The following is a 24401-nucleotide window of genomic DNA, read 5'->3' on the forward strand; positions in this document are numbered from 1 at the left end:
GGAGGCAGTGCATGCAAATATCCCTCATGGATATTCATTGTGGATATCCTGAAAACCTGACTGGCTGGGTGCCTCCAGAACCATGTTTTGGAATCACTGTTTAGTGTATTTTGTGTTTGTTTTTTCAAGTGATATATTTTTGTGGGTTACTTATTAATTTTACAATTCCTTGTTTCTGCTCATCTCTTGTAGGTGATGGTACTGGAGGCAAAAGATAGAATTGGAGGGCGAGTGTGGGATGAGAAGTCTCTGAAAGGCGTGACGGTGGGAAGAGGAGCACAAATTGTTAATGGCTGCATCAACAACCCTATAGCCCTAATGTGTGAGCAAGTGGGTTTCTATAATGGATGTGTCTGTTATGAAACTGTTAGTTTTAATTCGGGGGCAGTGTATACACATTGATCCCCTTGATCGTCAAGGCATAAGTGAGGAAGATTTTGTTTCTGTTGATCACTTCTCCTTTTATCAGAATCATCCTTCCAGAGGTGGCAGTAATAACAGGGAAAACTTGCATTTGTACAGCACCTCTCAGACAAACAGGGATCTGACTATATTTTAAATAGTAATGGGCTGAAAATGTACGTGGAAGTATCTTTGGGATACATGGCCTGGCAGCTTAAGTAAATCACACTGTGTGGTACCATTTTGGAAGTTGGAGGTGACAAGAAACTGTTTTACCCAGCTGCAGATGAGTGACTGAAGCACAGGCAAAGTGATTTGACTAAGGTTATATTTTTCATATGTACAGTATATGCAAAGACAGAATCCTTATTTTGACTACAGAGTACACCAAATATTTACTTTCAAGTATGGTTTTATGAATACCTGGGTGTCTCATTCTATTCTGAAGATCAAGAGAGTTATTGTTATAGATCAGTGCTTGCCAAACTTTTCACAAATGTAAACCCTATTATAGCAGTCTGAAAATACAAGTGAACCCCGGTCCCTGTCTTCGCTCTTGACACTGGCGCCTTTGTTTACTAAGGTGTGCTTTAGGCACGTTAGCATTTTTAGCGTTAAACGCTAACACGCCCATAGAAATGTATAGGATTGTTAGCGTTTAACGTACCTTAAATTTAAAGGTGTGTTAGAAACGTAAACACAACTTAGTAAACATACCCCTGGGTTTCTTTACTTCAGCCATTTTTACCCCCCCCTTCCTCCATTAAACCATGCAGGCCGAGTTGTAATGTTAGCATGGCATAACTAGACCAATCCTCCTGTCCTGCCCTTTTTTTTTTCTGCAGACATGCTGATGACCTCAGCTGAGGGTTTTGCGAGCCCATTTGGGGTCACATAGTTTGGGGTCATATAGTTTTCAGGACTACTTTGATAAAAATAAAGTATTTCAGAAAGTAATTCTTGAAGTTTTGTCTTTGTGCATGAACTGTGACTTAACAGTTGAACATACATTGAGCTCATAATAAGGTAATTGAGGAGGACAGGTTTTGAAGACTAGAATGTGGTTGTACAATTAAATAAAGGGAAAAAGAAAAAATGGGAGCAGACCAATCAAATTCCAACTTGAGGGTACTTATTTATTTGAATGTAAAAAATGAGTGTACAATAAAACTAAAATGGTCCTTCTTATTGACAATCAACTTGTTAAAACTCGACATGGTCCTGCATTTCGGCGCAGAAGGTGCCTGTCTCAAGAGTCAAGTAATTTTGTCTAGTTGATAGTGCAAGGATATCAGTCAATAAGTCCAAAACAAAAAGTAGCACCATCAGGGCACAGAAAAAAAAAAATCTGTGAAACGAGACGTCTGTCTTCAAAATTATCTATGCAGGAAAATCACTGTAAGGCTCACTGCATAAAATAGCAGTAGAAAAGGCTATCCACAGAATTTTGGTTTTGGTCTCGGCTTAATCCAGGTGATAAGTTATGGCTGCAGTTTCAGTTTTGGCCAAAAGTGTTCAGACCATTTTGGTAGCATTTTTGGTTTCAGCCGAAACTGGGAAAAAAAGTTGCAGTCGGCCTCTAGTAGCTTCAGTATTGTCTTTAATATATAATGCCACTACCCCTTCCTTTCTTCCTACCCTATCTTTCCTGAATACACTATAACCCAGTATAACTATATTCCAGTCATGGTTTTTTGTGAACCATGTTCTTTGATCGCCACTAAATCCAAATCAGCCTTTTCCATGACAGCCTCAAGATCTAAACTTTATTTCCCATAGTTTGGGCATTAGTATATATTACATATAAGTACATAAGTAATGCCACACTGGGAAAAGACCAAGGGTCCATCGAGCCCAGCATCCTGTCCATGACAGCGGCCAATCCAGGCCAAAGGCACCTGGCAAGCTTCCCAAACGTACAAACATTCTATACATGTTATTCCTGGAATTGTGGATTTTTCCCAAGTCCATTTAGTAGTGGTTTATGGACTTGTCCTTTAGGAAACCATCTAACCCCTTTTTAAGTTCTGCCAAGCTAACCACCTTCACCACGTTCTCCAACAACGAATTCCAGAGTTTAATTATGCGTTGGGTGAAGAAACATTTTCTCCGATTTGTTTTAAATTTACTACACTGTAGTTTCTTCGCATGCCCCTAGTCCTAGTATTTTTGGAAAGCGTAAACAGACGCTTCACATCCACCTGTTCCACTCCACTCATTATTTTATATGCCTCTATCATGTCTCCCCTCAGCCGTCTCTTCTCCAAACTGAAAAGCCCTAGCCTCCTTAGTCTTTCTTCATAGGGAAGTCATCCCATCCCTGCTATCATTTTAGTCACCCTTCGCTGCACCTTTTCCAATTCTACTGTATCTTTCTTTAGATGCAGCGACCAGAATTGAACACAATACTCAAGGTGCGGTCGCACCATGGAGCGATACAATGGTATTATAACATCCTCACACCTGTTTTCCATACCTTTCCTAATAATACCCAACATTCTATTAGCTTTCCTAGCCACAGCAGCAACACTGAGCAGAAGGTTTCAGTGTATTATTGACGACGACACCCAGATCCCTTTCTTGGTCTGTAACTCCTAACGTGGAACCTTGCATGACGTAGCTATAATTTGGGTTCTTTTTTTCCACATGCATCACCTTGCACTTGCGCACATTAAACGTCAACTGCCATTTAGCCGCCCAGTCTCGTAAGTTCCTCTTGTAATTTTTCACAATCCTGTCGCGAGTTAACGACTTTGAATAACTTTGTGTCATCAGCAAATTTAATTACCTCGCTAGTTACTCCCATCTCTAAATCATTTATAAATATATTAAAAAGCAGCGGTCTTAGCACAGACCCCTGAGGAACCCCGCTAGCTACCCTTCTCCATTGTGAATACTGCCCATTTAATCTCACTCTCTGTTTCCTATCCTTCAGCCAGTTTTTAATCCACAATAGGACATTTCCTCCTATCCCATGACCCTCCAGTTTCCTCTGTAGCCTTTCATGAGATACCTTGTCAAACGCCTTTTGAAAATCCAGATAACACAATATCAACCGGCTCCCCTTTGTCCATGTTTGTTTACTCCTTCAAAGAATTGAAGTAAATTGGTCAGGCAAGATTTCCCCACACAAAAGTCGTGCTGACTTGGTCTCAGTAATCCATGTCCTTGGATGTGCTCTGTAATTTTGTTTTTAATAATAGCCTCTACCATTTTCCCCGACATCGACATCAGACTCACCAGTCTATAATTTCCCGGATCTCCCCTGGAACCTTTTTTGAGAATTGGCGTTACATTGGCAACCCTCCAGTCTTCCGGTAACCACGCTCGATTTTAAGGATAAATTGCATATCACTAACAGTAGCTCCGCAAGCTCATTTTTCAGTTCTATCAGTACTCTAGGATGAATACCATCCGGTCCAGGAGATTTGCTACTCTTCAGTTTGCTGAACTGCCCCATTACGCCCTCCAGGTTACCGTGACGTCAGTAAGTTTCTCTGACTCATCCGCTTGAAATACCATTTCCGACACCAGTATCCCACCCAAATCTTCCTCGGTGAAGACCGAAGCAAAGAATTAATTCAATCTTCTCCGCTACGTCTTGTCTTCCTTGATCGCCCCTTTTACCCCTCGGTCATCCAGCGGCCCAACCGATTCTTTTGCTGGCTTCCTGCTTTTAATATACCGAAAAATTTTTTTACTATGTTTTTTGCCTCTAATGCTATCTTTTTTTCGTAATCCCACTTGGCCTTCTTTATCTGCGCCTTGCATTTGCTTTGACACTCCTTATGCTTTTCTTCTTGTTTTCAGACGGTTTCCTGCTTCCATTTTCTGTAGGCGTTTCTTTTAGCCCTAATAGCTTCCTTCACCTCACTTTTCACCACGCCGGCTGTCTTTTGGACTTCCTTCTTTCTTTTCTAATTCGCGGAATATGTTTGGCCTGGGCCTCCAGGATGGTATTTTTGAACAGTGTCCATGCCTGTTGTACAGTTTTTACCCTCTCAGTTGCCCCCCTAAGTTTTTTTTTTTTTTTTTTTTTTTTCACCATTCTTCTCATTTTATCATAGCTCCTTTTTAAAGTTAACGGTAACGTATTTGACTTCCTGTTGATATCAAAACTGATCATATTATAATCACTGTTATCAAGCGGCCCCAGTACCATAACGTCCCTCACCAGATCATGCGCTCCACTAAGGACCAAGTCTAGAATTTTTCCGTCTCTCGTCGTCATCAAGGAATTGTACCTCTCTAGCATGTCCCGATGTTACATTTTACCCAGTCTATATTTGGATAATTGAAGTCACCCATTATTATCACATTGCCCATTTTGTTTGCGTCTCTGCTTTTTTATCATTTCTGCGTCTACCTGCTCATCCTGCTTTCCAAATGTTGCTCCTCTTTCCCATTTGTGTAGAGGAATTGAATCTTCACTTACCTGAAGATTCTAGTTTAGAGCCCTCTTCAGTAGGTTAAGCCAGTCTGCTACTAAAAACATTTTTTCCCTTCTTTGATACATGAACACCATCTTTGCTTAGCAGACCTTGGGAAAGCTTCTCTCAACTATGTGTGCTAAACTGGATGCTATGCTAAGCTCCTAAAATACAACCTAAATACTAAGCTAGACTTTAAAATACTAGTTATATCAAACCTGGCTACACTGTTGTCTAAACTGACTTTGCTTAAATAATTAGAGTAATTTAACAAAAAAATATGATTAAATTACCTATTCAACCCCAAGTTTACCTTTTTTTCAAGTTTGAATGCAATTTCCAGCAGGTAAGATACACCAGTGAAGTTTTTCTCCCCTCAGCAGGTCCTCTCCCAGCACTTCTTCAGGACTAATTTTGTGTTTAATTTATTAAAGTATTCCCTTTAAAGTATTTTAGTCATTGAAGTATATTAGGAAGTAGGACACTTGCCATATTCTGTTTTAACATCATAGGAATTAAGTATTTCTTTTGAACTTATTTAAAATTATTTATTTATGAAGCTTGGCATTAAGATGCGCAAACTTAGGGAGAGAATGCGACTTAATTCAGGAAGGTGGAAGAATTACGGACCCCACCATAGACAAACGCAGGATTTTCATTTCAATGCCATTTTGGATGTTGTAGCTGAATGGAGAAAGGATAAGATCTCAGCATCAAGATGTTCCTCTGGGAGGTATGGTTGCCTTGTTCTATATATTTTTAGGAGAAAATTGCCTTATTCAATGTGGAATATTTAGTAAATACCCATGGCATATCCTACATCTTTGAGAACCAAACACATGTAGCAATGTAAGAGTTGCCCTACTGGGTCAGACCAAAGGTCCATCTAGCCCAGTATCCTGATTTATAACAGTGGCCAATCCAGATCACAAGTGCCTGAAGGAATCTCCAAAAATAGCAAGATTCCATTCTAACACCAAAGATAAGCAGTGGCTTTCCTTCGGGGCTAACCATAAACCGTTTATGGAGTTTATCTCTGTTTGTTCAAAACCTTTTTAAGACATGGGTACAAGAATTGCTTTTACCACTTGCTCCAGAATTTAAACTATGCATTAAATGAAAAATATTTTCAATTTGTTTTAAATGTAATTCTACTATTCTGTAACTTCGTGGAGAGGCCCCTATCTTTTTACTTTTTGATAGCATAAACAGTTGATTTGCATTTGCCTGTTCTACTTCTCTCAGGATTTATAGGTCCCTATCATATTTCCCCTCAGCTGTCTCTTCTCCAGACTGAAGAGCCCTAACCTCATTATCCTTTCCTAAAATGGGAGGAGTTCCATTCCCTTAATCATCTAGTAAGAGCCGGACTTGATATGGCACATAAAGCTATGATGGGTTTGTGTAGTTTGTTTTATTGCTTATGACATTAGCCAGTGTAGACCAATTGTATCCGAGTCTTGAATATAATTTGTAATGCTCTTGCAGCTCAAAGCATTAAAAAAAAAATTATCTTCAATATAAAGGAAAAGCGGATGCAGAACATGCTATTAATTGCCATGTGTACTGTGGTATTATTTCACAGTATGTGGTGGGGCTCAATGCTGTATGCAGCTCATTGTACTCGCCCTGTAACAACAGTGTTACATGTGATGCAAGAGAATGTACTACTGTAGAGGCTGACCAAATTTTGGTTTCAGTTTTGGTACCGAAAATGACCCTTACCCCCAGGCTTACCTTAAAAGCATGGAGGTGCAGTGGGGGCAGGAGCGATCCACACACTCCCTTGCCGGCTCCATTGTCAACATGGCTGCTAGGACTTCAAGGAGCAGTCTTGCGGCAGCCATGTTGAGATTGGAGCCTGCATGGGTACACTGATTGCTTATCCATGCTAGCTCCAATCTCAACCATGGCTGCTAGGACTTCTGGTACAAGACTATTGCTTGAAGTCCCAGCATCTAACTTGCCAGTTACTTATGCCACTTCCAAGATTTCTTTTTTCCATTTTTTAAGGAAAAAATGGCTAGGGTACCTCTTGTCTTTTTACTGTGCTGCATGTTTGGACTTCCAAGATGTTATTTGTAAACAATGTCATTGGCTCCTTTTGGCCCTATAAAACTTCTGTTAAACTTCAAAATAAAGATTCCAAATGACAAAACATCAAAACTAAATCAATAAAAATCACACAGAAGACAATGATGCCTTGAAAAAATTCAATGAATGGTGTGTTCTTAAAAAGTCCAAAACACTGAAAGGAGCACATACCTATTGGGGAATGAAACCCGGTTGGTATGGTTATTCTTCAGTAGTTATGTGCTCCCTTTCAGTGTTTATTTTGGCTTTTAAGAAAGCATTATCACTGCTGTGGTTTTGCATGGATACTGTGCACCACAATGGTGTGTTTGATTTGTTTAAAGATGGCATCACTGCTGTTGAGCATTGTTTAGAATGAATGGCGGTTTTCACAGTCACTGAATTTTTCAAGGCATCATTGTCTGTCTTATGTATCATTTTTATTGATTTAGTTTTGATGTTTGTCATTTTGAACATTTAAGTTCTATAGGGTGACTATTTCTAATAGAGCTGCACATTTTTCCAGACTTCAGGTCTGCTCGTTTTCTATTTGCCTAGTTTGCTGCTGTTCACCTTTTTTTTTCTGTTGTGTTAAAAATGTGTGACACAGTGCCAACACACTCTTTAAGTGTTTCTTGACATTTGTGATGCTGCTGATGAACGAAGAAGGGTATAGAAAAATGAAACAAAGTTTCAGGAGTTTAATAAATTGTGAGAATTTTATGTTAATCTTTTTTCTTTTTTTAAATAGAAAAAATACAGGAAATCTACAAAGCCTTTGTTCAAGAATCAGGTATCCAGTTTACCGAGTTAGAGGAAAAGGTGTTACAGTTTCATCTAAGTAATCTAGAGTATGCCTGTGGCAGTAGCCTTTCTCAGGTAGGTTTAGTTTGTACACAGAAAGGGCAGTGTGTCTGTTGAGTCCAGTTTCTTTTTGGTCACATTAGATTAGAATTATTTAACAGCCTTATTTATCTTTCTTTCCAAAGAATTATTTCTCTTCTTAATGGAGCAAAAATCAGTGGGATCAATAACTTTACCTCACAAATTTATATGTACATGTGTGTATGTGTGTTGTATATGTATGTATATATTGTGTATGTATATATATATATATATATATATAGATATATATATACACACACACACAAACAAACAGTACAATCCGCTTAAGTGCAAGGGTCTGGGACCAAAGAAATACATGCAGTTAACCGGATCGTGCACTTAAGCGTTGTGACCCAAAGAAGTGTGACATCTGATAAACATATGCACAGTACTGTTTATTATACGTACAGTATACAGTCTCCGTTAAACTGACGTTATACAGTCTCCCTTAACTGATGTTATACAGTCTCCCGTTAACTGACGTTAGGCTTACTTGAAGTGATCAGTCATAGTCTTCTGTACACTCTTGTGAGTTCCATAGACTACGTCTGCCAGACGGTAAAAACTGTCATAGCACTGACATCCAGTGGCCTCCAGATAGGCCGTACGGTGTTGAGACTCTCCAGCGCTCTTGCAAAACTGACAGGAGGTTGTGAATTTCGTCAGTATGTGCCTTGTTGCTCATTTCATCATCTGTTTCATCATCAGCCGCTGCCTGCATGTAGGTGCGTATCTGGACATCAGTGCTGTCGTCAGCGTTTTGTAGATCATAATCAAACAGCTAGGTAGTGATGAAACTCCTCTTCAGTAACACCGGCTGGGATGTCAATAGCCTGTTCATCTGACACGTTTGCAACGGCTGCATCTGTTTCGTCCCTCTCCACATCTTTAACAAAGCTTGCCCGCTTGTAGCAGTTCACAATGGTTGCCTGTGTAACATGATTCCAGGCTTCTTTCTGCATATGTAGGGAATCCAGCAGTGATAGATTACGAGCCAGTTCAACAGCACGTTTATCCTTGCCAGTCTGGTTATCAATAACGCTCATCAGACGACGTAGCATAAGAGCCGGATAACGTTGTTTGAAATTGGCTATTATGCCCTGATCCATAGGTTGGATCAGAGAGGTAGTGTTTGGTGGCAGGAAGACCACCTTGACGTTAGACAGCCTGACATCATCACTGTGTGCAGCACAATTATCACAAAGCAACAAAATCTGATGCTTTTATGCCTTCATTCTAGTGTCTAACTTCTTTAGCCACTGCTTCCAAATTTTCCCAGTCATCTATGAATTTGCGTTAGCCTTGTATGACACAGGAAGTCGCTTAACATTCTTGAAACAACGGGCTTTTTGCTCTTTCCAGTGATGAGTGGTTCCAACTTCTCACTCCCATCCATATTGCAGCAAAGGAGGATCATCAGTCGATCCTTCTACGTTTTACTTCCTGTAGTTTCGGCTTGTTTGAATGCAAGTGTTCCATCAGAATTGCTCGTCAGTAGAGGCCGTTTTCGTCAGCATTGAAAATGTCACGAGGTGGCAAACTCGTTCAAGATGATAGGAAGAACTGAAACAACCCAATTTTCAGCACCAAAGTCATCAGCGACTTGTTTTTCACTATGCTGTTTCTTGAATTTTATGTTGTTCCTCTCCTTCCATCTTTCAACCATCCAACAGTGACTTTGAATTCAGTTAGTCCAGGACTTTCAGCTAGCTGATTAGCTTTCTCCATAAGCAGTGGACCACTGAGAGGAACTGTCTGCTCCTGACTTGAGAAAACCACCGAAGAAGAGCATCTTCTACATCCTCAGCTTTTCCCCGCCCGTTTCCGTTGTGGATTTGTATTGTTTTGCCAGTCTTCCAGAAGCTGGTCTTTCTGCTTCAAGATACGTGAAATTTGACTGGGATTGACCCCATATTGACTTTGGTTTCTAATTTTTTAAGAACTTCTATTAGTTCAGCTAGTGTTAAAGTCTTACAGTTGTGTGATGACGATGACAACTCCAATGTACACTCTAACAACATTTTTTCACTTATTCTGCCTGTGGCAGTTAATCAACGAGATTTCAAATTTACTGCCCCTTTGTTATGCGCCAATCGGCTTCCATAGTCTGTGCGTGGGTTTATGCGAGTCTTTCCTTCAGAGCAGCGATCTTACACCATGCATATAAGCGAATCTTGCACTTATCAGTGGTGCGCTAAACCGAAGTTTTCCCCATAGAAATTGATGGCACCAAAAACGGGACCGAAGTATGGCATGCAGTTAAACAGAGCATGCGCTTATCCGATATGCACATAAATGGAGTGCACTATATATATATATATATATATATATATATATATATATATATATATGTGTGTGTGTATATGTTTTTTTAGATCATTTTATAAAATATCTTCCACATATAGAGTGTTTTACATGTAGAAAATGGCTCTTATACAGTTGCATGGCCGAAGGTGTGCACTAACAAGATAGTGTGTACTTGTCAATGAGCAGCATGTGAGTGCAATGCACCCTTGGGAGCAGATATAAATTGATATTTGAGAATTGTGCACCATTTGGGGTTGTTCTTGAAGCCTATTTTATAAACATACAAAAGCACCTACCATATGTTGTTTTTTATAAAAGACTCTAAAATAAAGATACAAAAGCACCTGTATTTTTTTATAAAGACTCTAAAATAGATGCTTTCCAGGACTTTTCCCATAGATGGTCCACATATTGAGTAAGCTCTGTTAAGCATGTTTTTTGGTCTGCTTCACACAATCCCACATGTTGAAAAGAATGAATTGTTTAAAACTGGTCTTACATCATATCTAAATATTCCATCCATATTGATCACTCTTAGAGATGTAAAGGCTCATTGCTTGTGGCAGGAAGAGGGTATTGCGGAATGTGTGTGTATGGTATATTTCCATTACGTCTGCAAAGAATCAGTCCAGATTAATGGGTTGTGCCTATTTGCCAACAGGTGGAGATAGAGAGCACTAATGAGCTATACTTTATAGGGTACTGTGCTGCCTAGCTTAGCCAGTGTTCTCTATCTCCAGCAGGTGGATAGGAGCTCTTGTTTGGTAGTGTCCTGTCCTTTTCTTTTTTCCTTTACATTTATAAAGTTTAACACTACTTTACAAGCAATTCCACTCGTACAGAAAAGTGTTACAAAAGGAAATCATAGAAAGAATGTTCTTAAAGAAGATAAGCAAACAGTCAAGTCCACAATATCAGGATCCAAGACATAAATAGAGGAAAAATAAGAAAACATTGAAGGCAATAACATACCTTAGGTACACGGGCTAGATACTAATTAAATGAAGAGCTCATCTCAAGCTGCTGTAGTTCTCTTAGTTGCCTAAAAAGGCTAACGGGTGAGAAGGTTTGAAGAAAATATATTTAACAGCTTTATATCTAATAATACATTTACGTGGATATCTTAAAAAAAAAAAAGTTCCACCTATTTGAAGAACTCCAGGTTTCAATAGTAGAAACTGCTTATGTCTACATTGAGTGTCTCTGATACATCAGGAAAAATTTGGATCTTAAAGCCTAGAAACTATTTTTGAGTCTCCTGTCCTTCTCTAAAGGTTCAGTTGAGTCTGGGATTGAGGTGCTATTAAGCTTAAGGTATAGACCTAGTGGTGCTAGGTCCCCCTTCCTTCTCCCCTGCTACCACTTCTCTTCCTCTGTTTTCTTCAATAATTTTTTCTCATGCCTCTTTTACCCCCCTCCCCCCGAAAAAAAAAAAACCCAAACAAACAAACAAACCCATATTTTGACAAGATTTTCTCTGTGGTTTGGAAGAAGTTTCTCTGAAGTGCCTTGGGACTAAACAGACTGGCAGTTCCTGAATTTAAATTGTGAGTACTTCTGCTTTAATTATCACTGAACGAAATGCTGTTCCCATTGTGGGAGTCTGGTTTCAGTGTGGGAACAGTACGCTATCAGTATTAAGCTGTCAGACAGATCCAGCCATTTTAAGGTGCCTCTCGGGGCTCTATTATGGTGCAGGAGGGTCAGGCTACTGGCGGGGTTTTGGTGAGCTTAGCTGCAGGAGCTGCAGAGTACGATGTTGCCGTGGTTATTTTGAATTGTTTCACTACTAATGTGGGCAGTTGCAGAGCCTTTACCCATCTCTCAGATAGTTTCTTTGGTGCCCATTTCACCAGAATTTGTCCTTTTGCACAAGGCATTCATGTTAAAAAGTACACAAAATGTTTGAGTCACCTCCCTCTCAGCCTCAGCCTGGAGAAGTTGATGAAGTGTCTTCCCTTCTTCTCATGGGTCAGAAGGGGGTCTTTCCTTTCAGACCAGTCTGTTCCTCAGGGGTTACTTGAGGCAAAGATTCCTGGTGTAGGAGGAGGAGATTATACCATAACAACAAAATCTATTCCTTAAAGAGGAGTTATTGTTAATTACAAATATTTTAGAGGTGTTGAATATTCCTCACCAGCTGCTTAGGCTAACACTGTAGCACCTTCTGTTTGTCTGGCACCAAGAGACCTCCAAAAACTTTTCATATTCATGAGGCAAGTTTATTATGGCACAATGGGAACTTCCAGATTCCAGACTGAAGGTGGCTAGGGCGATGTCTAAGCTTTTACCCCCTTCTTTCTTCTGTGCTGGAGCAGTTTAATTTACCTAAGGTAGATGCCCTTTTATTACTGCTGTCACCAAAAAGACAACTATTCCAGTAGAAGGGGGCACAGTGCTTAAGGATCTGCATGACCACAAGCTACTTTAAAGTCATCTTTAAAGCTTCTCTTTCAGGTGGCAGCACTCTTCTTGCAGCTGCAGTTTGCAGTTCTTTTGTGGCTAGAGCTTCCTTATCCTGGGCTCTGCAGTTGTCTGTGTTGGATTCACCACCAGATTTTCTCACTTCTCTTGAAACAAGTTCATCTTACCTCGCAGATGCCTTATTGACATTCTTAGAGCTTCAGCCGAGCAATGGCACTGGTTGCCTGTGCAAGAAGGTGTTATGGTTAAGACACTGGGCAGCTGATATGGAGGCATATTTTCAAAGCACTTAGCCTTCCAAAGTTCCATAGGTTTCTATGGAACTTGGAAGGCTAAGTGCTTTGAAAATATGCCATATGGCTTCCAAATCTAAGTTACCCTTCAGAGGCAAGCTCCAGTTTGGTGAGGACCTACAAAAGCTAGTTTTTATTTTCTTTATTTATTTATGCATTCTTGTATCCCACTGTTATCCCAAAACAAGTTTTGGTTCAAAGTGGCTTATAATTTACATTTCATTACATTGCAATTTAAGTTTTGGTGAAGTTACAGTAGGGTTGCCCAACGTGGGGAGGGTATTTATAGTTTGTGTTGCTATTCAAGGAGTTTTAGGAGAGTTAAATTGATTGTGGAGGTCTGGCAATTTTACATATGGATTTAGAAGAAGTTGATTTGGAGTGGAACGTGATGGTCACTGTGTTTAGTTGTAGAATTTTTTAAAGAGGTGGGTTTTTATTTATTTTCTAAATTGGAAGAGATTTGTGATGTTTCTTATGGTTTTTGTTATTGAGTTCCACCATTTGGAATGTAATGAAATGAACTGGTGGCTTCATCCTCCAAACATGCAAGCAGGCTTTTTCATTGCACATTCAAGATTAATGTGTGATGACTTCAGATGCCAGCCTTCTAGGTTGTCTTCATCAGACTGCACAGGGGCGATGGTCTCTGGTGGAGGCATCATGGGCTATCAGCAGTTTGGAAACTCATGGGCCATCAGGAAGTCTCTTCTTGCCTTTGTCCCTCTTCAGGGGAAACTGGTGTGTGTGCGTTCAGATAACATACCTGCAGTATCTTACCTTAACAGACAAGTAGGAACAAAAGAGTGCTCTGCTTGAGAGGGAAGCTCACCTTCTCTTTCAGTAGGGGACTTGAACATTCCCCTTCTTTCAGTGACTCACATTGTGGGAACTCTGAACATGCAAACAGACTACTTCAGTGAATTCCTCTGGATACAGGGGAATGGCAGCTGTCATGCCCAGCATTCAGTCTGATTACATGCCATTGGAGGCTTTCTGTTCTGGATTTCATGGCTTCCAGAGTCAATGCACAAGTGAATAACTTCTTTAGTTGCTAAGGGAAACAGGCTTTCTGGGAAATCGATGCTATAATTCAAAATTGGCCAGCAGATCTTCTTTGTTTTTCTCCCTTGGCCAATGCTAGGAAGACACTTGGATGCGCCTTGGCCAACCCTAGGGAGGATGCATGGATGCATAGCTCATCTAGGGTAGGTAATTCTCGGCCAACCCTAGGGAGGATGCATGGATGCATAGCTCATCTAGGGTAGGTAATTCTCGTATCTCCAGACTGGCCAAGGCGGCCCTGGTACGCGGACTTCATTTTCCTTCAATTTGCTCTTTCGTCTCCCTCTCAAAAAGGTCTCTTACATGAGGGTCCATTTCTCATGGAGGATCCCTCCTGCTTTGGTCTTACGGCCTGGCTATTGAAAGGTCTCGTCTAAGGAAGGAAGAGTATTCAGAGGAAGTTGTTAAAACTTTTACTCCACACTCGGAAAAGATCCACCTCGACTGCATATGCAAGAGTTTAGAGAGCCTTTGAAAGTTGATCTAATATTTCTCTGCTTAAAGCTTCTTTACCTCAGATTTTGGCCTTCCTTCAGAAAGGTTTAAAAAAAAAAAAAAGGATTGACCCTTAATTCTCTAAAAGTTCATTGCAGCGTTTGCATGTTATAGAGGCCGTAATCACGAGTTTTGAATGGAGCACATCTGATGTGATTTGTTTTCTTAAAGGAGCTACTCATTTGCGTCCTCTTCGGCAAGGTGTGTCCAGAGTGGAATCTTAACTTGGTTCTCAGGGCTCTTCAAAAGGCTCTATTTGAACCTCTTCCTAAGGCCATTGTCAAAGATCTTACTTTGAAATCAATTTTTTGTAGTTGCCTTATCCTCTGCAAGAAGAATTTCAGAGATACAAGATCTCTTGCAGAGATCCTTTCCCTTGCTTTTCTGAATCAGGAGCCTCTATTAGGATGGTTCCTTCCTTTCTACCCAAAGTAGTTTCTTCTTTTTCACCTTGTTTTGAAGGGAAGATTGTGTCTTGGACTACTTCTCGCTTCACCTCTTAGACATTGAATACTTATGTGTTACTTAAAATCTACCAATGATTTTAGATGCGCTGATCATCTTTGTCCTTTTTTCGGGCCCCAGGAAGGGTATGCCTGCCTCAAAGTTGAAGGAGGCTATCCCTTCAGCTTATTTATTGTTATGGAAATCTGATCCCCTACATGTTAAGGCTCATTCTAAAAGATCCTTGTCTACTTCTTTTGCTGAAGTACAAGGTATTTCTCTGGAGGAAATTTGTAGGTGTGCTATGTGGGCCTCTCATTCCTTTATTAAGCATTATTGTTTAGATATGGCAGCCAGATCAGGTGTCTCCTTTGGGTCTCAGGTTATTTCTGCAGGGTTGTCAAAATCCCTCCCTAATTGACTGCCTCCCCCCCCCCCCCCCCACCCCCTGTTTACATCCCATTAGTCTAAACTGATCCTTTGGTGATGTAATGAAAGGAAAAATTAGTTCTTAACTGATTTTTCTTTCCTTTAGTCCCAAGGGATCAGTCCAGAACCCACACTTCATAGGTACTTTGTTCTTTCTTAGTATACATAGTTTAGGGGTTTCTTTGGTTCTTAGGCACAAATTTTTTTTTTTTTTTTTGCAGGTTTTGGGCTATATTCTGGTTCATGTTGCTAACATTGTTTAAGAAGAAAGGAGTTTTTCGCTTAAGTCACTTTTTTTCCTCACTGCTTAGCTATCGAATATTGGCTGAGTTAAGCTGCACAGTACCCAATAAAAGACAGCTTATTAGTGCTTCTATCTTCACCTGCTGGCAGATGGGCATAACCCATTATCCTGGACTGAACCTTTGGGACAAAAAGGAAAGGAAATTATCAGGTAAGAATTAGTTTTTCCTTATAAATCGTTCCAGCAAGTTCTGAGAGAAGAGTTTTTTTTTTTCTAATTATTTACAGTTGTTCTTGGTAATCTTCATATTGTGAGGCCTGTGGATTTCTTATTCTTTCTGTCGTTGGTATCTGACTTCATTTTCATCAAGTGTTATATACAGGTCAATGTCTATCTCGGGTTTTATTCACAGGTATCGGCTCGTTCTTGGGACCATAATGAGTTTTTTGCCCAGTTTGCTGGAGATCACACGCTTCTAACAGCAGGATATTCTACCATAACTGACAAGCTAGCTGAAGGACTGGATATCCGGCTTAAGTCTCCCGTGAGTCTCAGAACTGAAATTGATATGCAGTTTGTATTTGTTCACGCTGGATTGGTATAAAGGAATAATTAGTGTAAATTGGGTGGGTCTTTTTCAGTTTTGTTATATATCTTTGTTTTATTTGCGCCATTGAACACTTAACACAGAACGAACTACAGCACTACAGTTAGAGCAGTGTGTTTTCCTGTAACCCCCCCCCCCCCCCAAACTCCTTTCATTTTCTTTCCTTCATTCATAAATCTGTGCCATCCACTTTACAACAGTCCTTGAAACTGTCAGGTACACCCTTGTAGGGATCCCACTCCTTTCTCAACCTTCAAATGTCTTTCCCCTTTCCACAGTATATCCCCACAAAGTTTAGCGATGGTTGCCTTTGCTCTTCAAATTTCTCATGTCTGTCAGGCCACATGGCCTTAAGCATTTCTAATAAGACCAAATGACAGAATCTGCTCTCCCACACACTTAGGGGGCAGTTTTATAAAGCACTAAAAATTAGATGTCCAAAATCTGTGTGCTAAGATTCCAATATAGAATAGAGCATAAGTTGGCATTTGGGCAGCTAACTTGAGGCACCAGCATTTATACTATGTAAAATATAGGTATAAATGTTAGCGCCTAAATGTTGATACCTAGGTACACAAATTACAGTATTTTATAAGTCTGGCACTTGATTCTTTCGAAGATGTCAGTCTGTTCTGAATGTCAGGAAGGCTATTTTAGCTCTAGCCTATAGTTAGCAGTGGGAATGTACCGTTATTGGCAAGTTTGGATGCCACCAAAGCCTTTGATCAAGTGAGTTGGACATTTGTTTCAAGTTTTGTCTTATGTAGGTATCACTGGCTGGTTCTTGATACTGTTTGAATGCTGTATACCCGACCGCTTGCTTCCCTGCTTGTTAATGGGGTTTGTACTGGTTGTTTTCAATAGGACAGGGGATATATCAGGGGTGTCCTTTATCTCCTTTATTATTTATTTTGACCTTGGAGCCCTGTTGTGTACCTTGCGGAGGGAGGAGGCGGTGCATGGCCTTACTATAGGTCCTGTTACTCTTAAGACCCTGTTTTTTGCAGTTGACCTCTTATTGCTCGACTCGCGCACCTGCCTATTTGTTTCACAATCATCTTTCCCTCATTCTGTACAAGGGCCCCTGCCTTTACTGCTGTAAATTATCCCCACAATATAGTGCTGCCAGCAGCATGTGTTTTTCTTCAGGGGTGGTGTTAGGGTGTTGCAGTGGTGGCCCTATCATTAGGCCAGCTGAGGTGGGGGGCCTTAGACTGCACTCTCCCCTTCCCTCCTCAACCCTCTTCCCCACATTTACCTTATTTTTTCTTCTCCAAAATGTTGCAGCAGCAGTAATTTCCCATAGGCTGCCCTTCTGCCGGCACTGGCTTCTTCTCCCTACTGCGGCCCGGCTCTTGACATAACTTGTTGCCTCAGAGGCGGGATGCAGTAGAGTGAATAGGCCTGCGTTGGCTACACCGTGGCAGGGCAGCCTATGGGAATCGCTGCCACTTTTTGGAAAAGAATAAAATAAGGTAAACGTGAGGAAGAGGGTTGTGGAGGGAAGGGGGGAGATGCCAGACGGGGTGGGGGAGGTATCTCATCCCTGCCTCGGGCAGCAGATTTCCTTGATCTTCCCCCTTGAGCTACTTTTGTGCTCCATGTCACTTAGCATTCAGAATAAAATTCCACTTTGGTATCAGCAGATGACAAAACCTTCAGCATGTGAGTATTGTCCCTTTATGGTTTGTTTTTTGTTTTGTGAACAACATGTGGCACATCATATGGCTTTTCTTCAGCAGTGGCTTTCTTTTTGCCGCTTTCCTTTACAGACAATGTTTGTGGACTAAACTCTTTCTCTACCTCTCTAATTCTTTCAAGTTGATCTTAGGTCCCTCAATCACCTTCAACAGTTTGCCTAACCCATAGCTCCTGACTTTGGAAGAATGATCTGATTGAGGCAGTGTCTGAGTGGTACCAAACTGTTTGCACTTTACAGTGCTCCAGGGAATATTAAAGCATAATGCATTTTTCTTATAGCCCTCACCCAGTCCATACTTTTAACTAACTTCTTCGGCATTGCTACTGTCACTGAATACAGATAGCTTTATGTAACCTATTATGGCCTTGTTAAGGTATGTTTTCAAGAAGGGAGCTAATGTGGATTTGCCATAACAAAGGGTATAGAGACTTTGTTCTTAATTTTTGAATATTTTTATTATTGTTGGTGTTAAAGTATAGAGTATGCTTTGTCTAGCTCAGTGAAACAGCTTCTTATTTTAGTTCATTTCAAATTGTATGTTTTACAGTAGACAGCATAAGTATCACTGTCACACTAATACTTACCTGGGGAAGGTCATCACCATAATAATTGAAATCTGCCTTGGGGTGTCCTGTAAAAATATGACTACAGTTGGCCTAACTATGGACATTATAATAGGAGAATTGTTTCCAAACCACAGTCTGGATGCCCTTTTAACCTGAATTTAGGATATTTAATGAAAAGGAATGCAGAACTTTAAAAAAAAAAATAAATCTAAAGTAGTTCCAATTATGGAGACATAGTTCAGCGTTTAACCTCATTACTTTTATCATCTGTTGAAATCGGGATCCAAAGAACCATCTAGGAAGTTGCCTTTGTGGCAGATTTTAATCATTCTTTCAGACTGTTACTGAAATACTTTGATGTTTCACTTATATATGCTGTTACTTATCAAAATTTGCTTATTTCTGATCTGATGAAGAAGGGCTACCTTCGAAAGCTAATCAAAAAATGTATTAAGTTAGTCCAATAAAAAAGGTATCCTATTTTCTTTTCTATGTTTTATTTTATTCTATTCTATTTCTGTTGTCTGGCTTTAGAAGTGGACTAACACGGCTACCACATCTCGCTACCCAATGATCTCTTTAAAGGAGGACCTTTATTTTTATTTCAAATGTTTGAAATAAGGAGATAAATGGTAACATTACCATATGACATTTAATGGCTGCTTGAGGCATTTTCTTTCAGAGAGCAGGATATTCAGAAGACTTTCCCTCTATAGGAGGGCAGCAGACAGAAAGATCTGTGTACAATAATTACACTTAAACCAATTAGATGACAAGCCAAATCATTTTATGGGAAACTTTGCTATTAGTACTGTGCCATCTTTCAGAATGCTGTACATACCCAGAATATCTGGCATGGTTATGGACATTATCTCTGCGTTGTGGGCCACTTATTCAGCATGCCTGAAATTATGTCTTTTATAACCATAGAAGTTTCTTGCCATACTTCTGCATTCCCATCCCATCCCTTCTTTACCGTAGTAACTAAAATGTTTTTTTTTTTTTATATGCAGTGAGGGCGCTCTAAACTTTCTCCCATCTTATCTCATTAACATTCTGATAGTATGTGTCCTTTTTCAATAGCCCTTACTCAGTGCACCTTAGAATTGTCAGAGATTGCCACACTTTGATTCTTGACTGTTTTTGTTCATTGTCCAGGTGCGAAGTATTGATTATTCTGGAGAAGTAGTCCGGGTCACCAGTACAGATGGAACTGTGTGGACTGCACGTAAGGTAAATTTGAAAGGGAAATCTCCTTTTTTTGGGGGGGGGAGGGGGAGGAGGGAAGGGGAATTTCTTATTTGACTCCCAGAGAGTAGTATTGTGACAAAGGCTCTCGTATGCTGCTGGAAACACTTCTCAAAATTTGCTTACATCTACAATATATTGTCTAGAGAGGGGGTATTTTGAACTGCATACCTGGAAAGGCTGAAGTAAACACCAAAGGGACAGAAGAACAGGAACCTTGGCAAACACACAAATGGATCAACCACAGCGAAGATGACAAAAAGTGAAAATTAGACAATGTCCAGAAACAAAGTTTATTAAAACATTCAATGACGCGACACGAGTTTGTGTTTTGGCCACAGTAAAACACGTATAGTAACAGGACACACCATATCCAGGTATATCTTATCATAAAATACTACTGACATGAAATATTGACCAGAAAGTTTATATATATATATATACACTAGTAAAAAAGGCCCATTTCTGTGAGAAATGAAACGGGCGCTAGCAAGGTTTTCCTTGGAGTGTGTATGTTTGAGAGATTGTGTGTGAGTGAGTGTGTGAGAGTGAATGTGTGTGTCTGTTAGAGAGTGTGTGTGTGAGATTGAGACTCTCTGTGAGATCGAGAGTGTATGAGATTGAGTGTGGAGGGTTGTACAGTTTGTGTATGATGTGGGGCGGGGAGAGGGTAGAGGCGTCTGCGCTTGAGTGTTTGGGGGGGAGGACAATTGCATTTGTTCCCCGGTACTTCCCTTTCTTTTGCCCTGTTTTGGAAGTTGGGGGGGAGGGGGGGTTTGCCTTGTTTTTTTTTTTTTTTTGGGGATTGTTTGGTTTGCATGTCTAATCTGCGTACCCATTCTTGGGGGTGAGGGGGAGCGTAGTGTTGTCCTACATTAGTGTATGTGTTTTTTTTTGGTGGGGGGGGGGGGGCTGTGGGTGTGTGTGTGTGAGTGAGATAGATGTTGAATGTCCTTGTTAGAGTTTGTGTATGAAGGGGGGGGGGGTGGGATTGTGGTGAGTGTGAGAGAGAGATGCTGTCTCTCCATGGCAGAGTGTGTGTATGTTGTTGTGTGGGTTGGGGGGGGGGTGGAGTTTGGTTGTGTTTGTGGGTGTGAGTGAGAGATGCTGATTTTCCAGGGTAGAGCTTGTGTATGTATTTTTTTTTTTTTGGGGGGGGGGGGAGTGTGTGGTGTAAGTGAGACATACCGTGGCAGAGATTGTGTCTGCTGTTGTGGGGGTGGTGGGGGGTAGTGTGTGTGTGTCTGGGTGAGTGTGATTCTCCATGGCACAGTGTTTGTATGATGTTTGTGGGAAGGGTTGGGGGAGGGGGGGTTTGAAGGAATGTATGTCTGTGTGTGTGTCATACAGAAACATGCTGATTTTCCTTGGACATTTCTTGTATGGTGTCAGTGGGGGTGTGTGTGTGGGGAGGTTGTCAGAGTTTGTGTATGATTGGGGGGGTGGGGACAGTTTAGCAGCGTCTGTGTGGGAGAGTCTGGGCACTCACCAGGATCAACTTTTGTGTTTTGAAATAATCCTGTCCGTTTTGCAGCACTGTGGTAAAATGACAGCTGGTGCTGTGCGTGAGCGGATTGACACATTGATCGTAGCTGGTGTGCAGGTGGGCTTGTTGTGGGCATGGGACTCGATTGGCGCTTTGTTTTGCAGTGAGACACAGGCACACTTGATGTTCTCACGCGAGTGGAGTTGAAGGCGTGCGCCTGTATGCACACGAGTTGGGCAAGCGCGATTCTTTAATGCCGGTATAACTCATTACCCGCCCTCGACTTCATAACGTTTTGACGCGAAAGCGGAGCAGACAGAGATGGTCGCTTGTTGTGGGCACGGGAGTGGCTTGGTGGGTTTTTGTGCAGTGAGACACAGGCGCGCTTGGTGTTTGCATGCGAGTCTAGTTGAAGGTGCGTGCGTATGTGCACGCGAGTGGCGCGAGTGCAATTCTTTAATTCCAGTATAACTCATTACCCGCCCTCGACGTCATCACGTTTTGACGCGAGAGCGGAGCAGACAGAGATGGAGCCTGAGCTTCGGATGTGTACAACCCTTCACTGAAGCCACGGAGTCAGCTTCAGAACGTTGAGGGTGCTTTTTATTATATAGGATATATATATATATATATGTGTGTGTGTATAGTGTGTGTGTGTCTTGAGCCTTACGCCATAGTCTTTTTTTTCCAACAATCAAGCCACCCAATACTAGCAGTGAAATCAGGGTCACCTTCATTGAATTCCTTTCAAAACTGGGCTTTCTTTTGCATTATGGGTCCTGATATAGGTATGCCCTTGTCTTTTTGCTGTGTGAACCACAGGAATAAGGCTTTACTCACCTTCTCATATTTGCACTTTTTTCATAGTTTTTCTAGAGTCCAGTGAAAATGTAAACACATGATTTGAGTCTCATTTCTCCTGATCACTGCATTGCCTTTTCCAGTCAAGAACTGTTACTTTTCCCACTCCTAGTTCTGTTGCAGTTTTTTTTTTTTTGGATGGATTCATTGTCATTCTTTTAAAGCTTCAAGTTTCTGCTGTATAGACAAAACAACTTTTTTCCTCTTTTGACTGGCTATTGCAAAAGTGATGATCTACAGATCTGAAGGGGAAGAATAAAAATACAGTACCTACTGTATGAGAAATGTTACAGAGAGTTAAAACTCACTGCGCAGTAAAAGCAGGGTCGTGCCTCACACAATGCTGTTTCAGGTTCAAGCAGGTAAGAAGTTGAAACTGAACATCTCTGGTGCGAAACTTCAGTCTTTGCTACTCTGGAAAACAGAAAGAGAAGTCGCATGCTCTAACAGCAATGTGATGATGTCACTAGGGGGTCTGTCAGATATGCTGGATGGTTGGATTAGCGAAAGTTGGATAATTGAGACTGTACTGTACTGCATATTCCGTGAAGAGATTAAGTTGTTAAATCTAGTTAAATTTTGAGTTCTGTTGGTCGCTTCTTTCCCTAAATGGAATTTTGCCTTATTTTTCGGTTTCCTATGATTAGTCATCAATGTTTTGAAAGTAGCATTTTTTTTATCTTTCACTTGATAGCTGTCTTCTATACTACCAGTTTCACTAGCAGTTCTGTTGCCTTTATTGCATTTTTAAAAGTAATAATTGGAGGTCCTGAGGACAGTCTTGATGTATTCTGTGTGACATGTATTGTGAGTGCTAGGTTTCTTTTTTGATTGTGGTAACGCAGTAGGCTCTCGAAGTATAGAGTGCCTTTCAGAAGTTGGGGGAGGGGCTAAAGTCTTTGGTACAGACTGTAGCTTTTTCTGAAGTGCTTCCTACCCATATAAAGGAAAGGGAAGATAACATAATACAGAGAACTTCAATAAGTAGCTTAAAACTTGGTGTCAAGGTTTTAGATATATAGGAGGCTGGAGCAGTACATGGAGAAACAAAAGGCTATACTGTAATGACGGCCTATCCCTCTCTTTGGCAGGAAAGAGGATCCTTGGTGAGAAATTTAGTCAATATATTTTCAAGTGTTTAAACTAAAGAGTGGGGGTGACAAACAGAACCAAGTGAGTTGAAGAAGTCAACTCCAGCAAAAACAAAAGTTAGACAACAGTGGGAGAAACACTAAAATAAGCCATCTTAGCAAATTGTTTATCAGCAATCGAACAGAAGAGGATACTTGAAAAAAGAACTGTGCAAAAGGTAAGAGACTCAATAAATAGAGCTGGAAAGCAATGAGCACAAATGCTCGCTGTCTGAGCAACAAAGTGCAGGATCTGCAGACTTAGATCTTGTTGCTATCACATGGTTTAATGACTCCCATGAATGGGATGTAACCATACCAGGCTATAATATCTTTAGAAAGTATAGAGATGGCTGAAAAGGTGGAGGAGTGTAAGCACTATACGTGAAAACAATATAAAGCAGCTGAAATTCAGGGCAACTGGGGAAAGGAGAAAGTGATGTGATGTGATTCACATTAATTCTACAAGATTCAATCACAGTTACAATTGTCCAAACCCAAAATATTCATATACAAGGACTTCCTTAAATCTGCTCCAGATGAGATGGCAACATAAAACTTAATTCACAGCACAGGCAAAGCAGATTTAAAACTGGGGAAAGATTATAGATTAGACAATATTGTAGCAATTAAAACTGCATCACATTGGTACATCTACTTGGGTAAGTAAATGTCAAAATACTATTTCAAGTTGCATAATTGCATAATAATCGACCTACCTACCAGAAACACGTTGGAATCCTCTTGAAATTACCTCAAACCTGCACTACCCTAATTGCAAAGGACTCAAGTATAAAGTCTCGTATGATTCCAACTTCTCATTCAAAGGCATCAACTCTGGAACGCCCTTCCCAGATCCATTCGTTCTATTAAAGACTACCTACCCTTCAGAAAATCGCTGAAAACCCATCTATTCAAGGAGCTTATCCAAACGCCAGCGACCTAACCCTACGAACCCACCTAATCATCACCATTCCTGTGACAACGGCAAGGACTCCGACCACGCCTCCTCCAATTTTCCCTATGCTTATCCTGACCCTATCCCTGATTATATCATCTAACCTAATACTAACACCTCCTCCTACCTCCTCTACCTCTCTCCCTTATAATATTACCTATCCCACCATCCCCATTACTCCGCTAAGCTTAGCCGTTTTTCCTCTGCATTATGCGTTGTTAAGTCTACTACTATGTAGAGCCGCATTGACCTGCTATGAGTGGGAAAGTGCGAGAATGTATTCATTGTTGATAAGAGGCAGCCACACGGTAAAACATAGTATGCTATAAATCATAAACTCAAGCTACTTAAT

At 40.7% G+C, this 24401-nt stretch overlaps 1 protein-coding gene across 1 annotated transcript in view; it reads left to right on the forward strand.

Annotated features, from left to right (window-relative positions):
* KDM1B (lysine demethylase 1B) overlaps positions 1–24401 on the forward strand; it is a 173600-nt gene that overhangs the window by 90331 nt on the left and 58868 nt on the right. The window contains 8 exon segments of the mRNA XM_030211446.1: positions 193–330; positions 5393–5425; positions 5427–5478; positions 5481–5536; positions 5538–5565; positions 7657–7784; positions 15904–16035; positions 19525–19599. Coding sequence (XP_030067306.1) covers positions 193–330; positions 5393–5425; positions 5427–5478; positions 5481–5536; positions 5538–5565; positions 7657–7784; positions 15904–16035; positions 19525–19599 — 642 coding nt within the window.

Source organism: Microcaecilia unicolor, chromosome 1 (genome assembly GCF_901765095.1).
Source record: "Microcaecilia unicolor chromosome 1, aMicUni1.1, whole genome shotgun sequence".
Classification (NCBI taxonomy): Eukaryota; Metazoa; Chordata; class Amphibia; order Gymnophiona; family Siphonopidae; genus Microcaecilia; species Microcaecilia unicolor.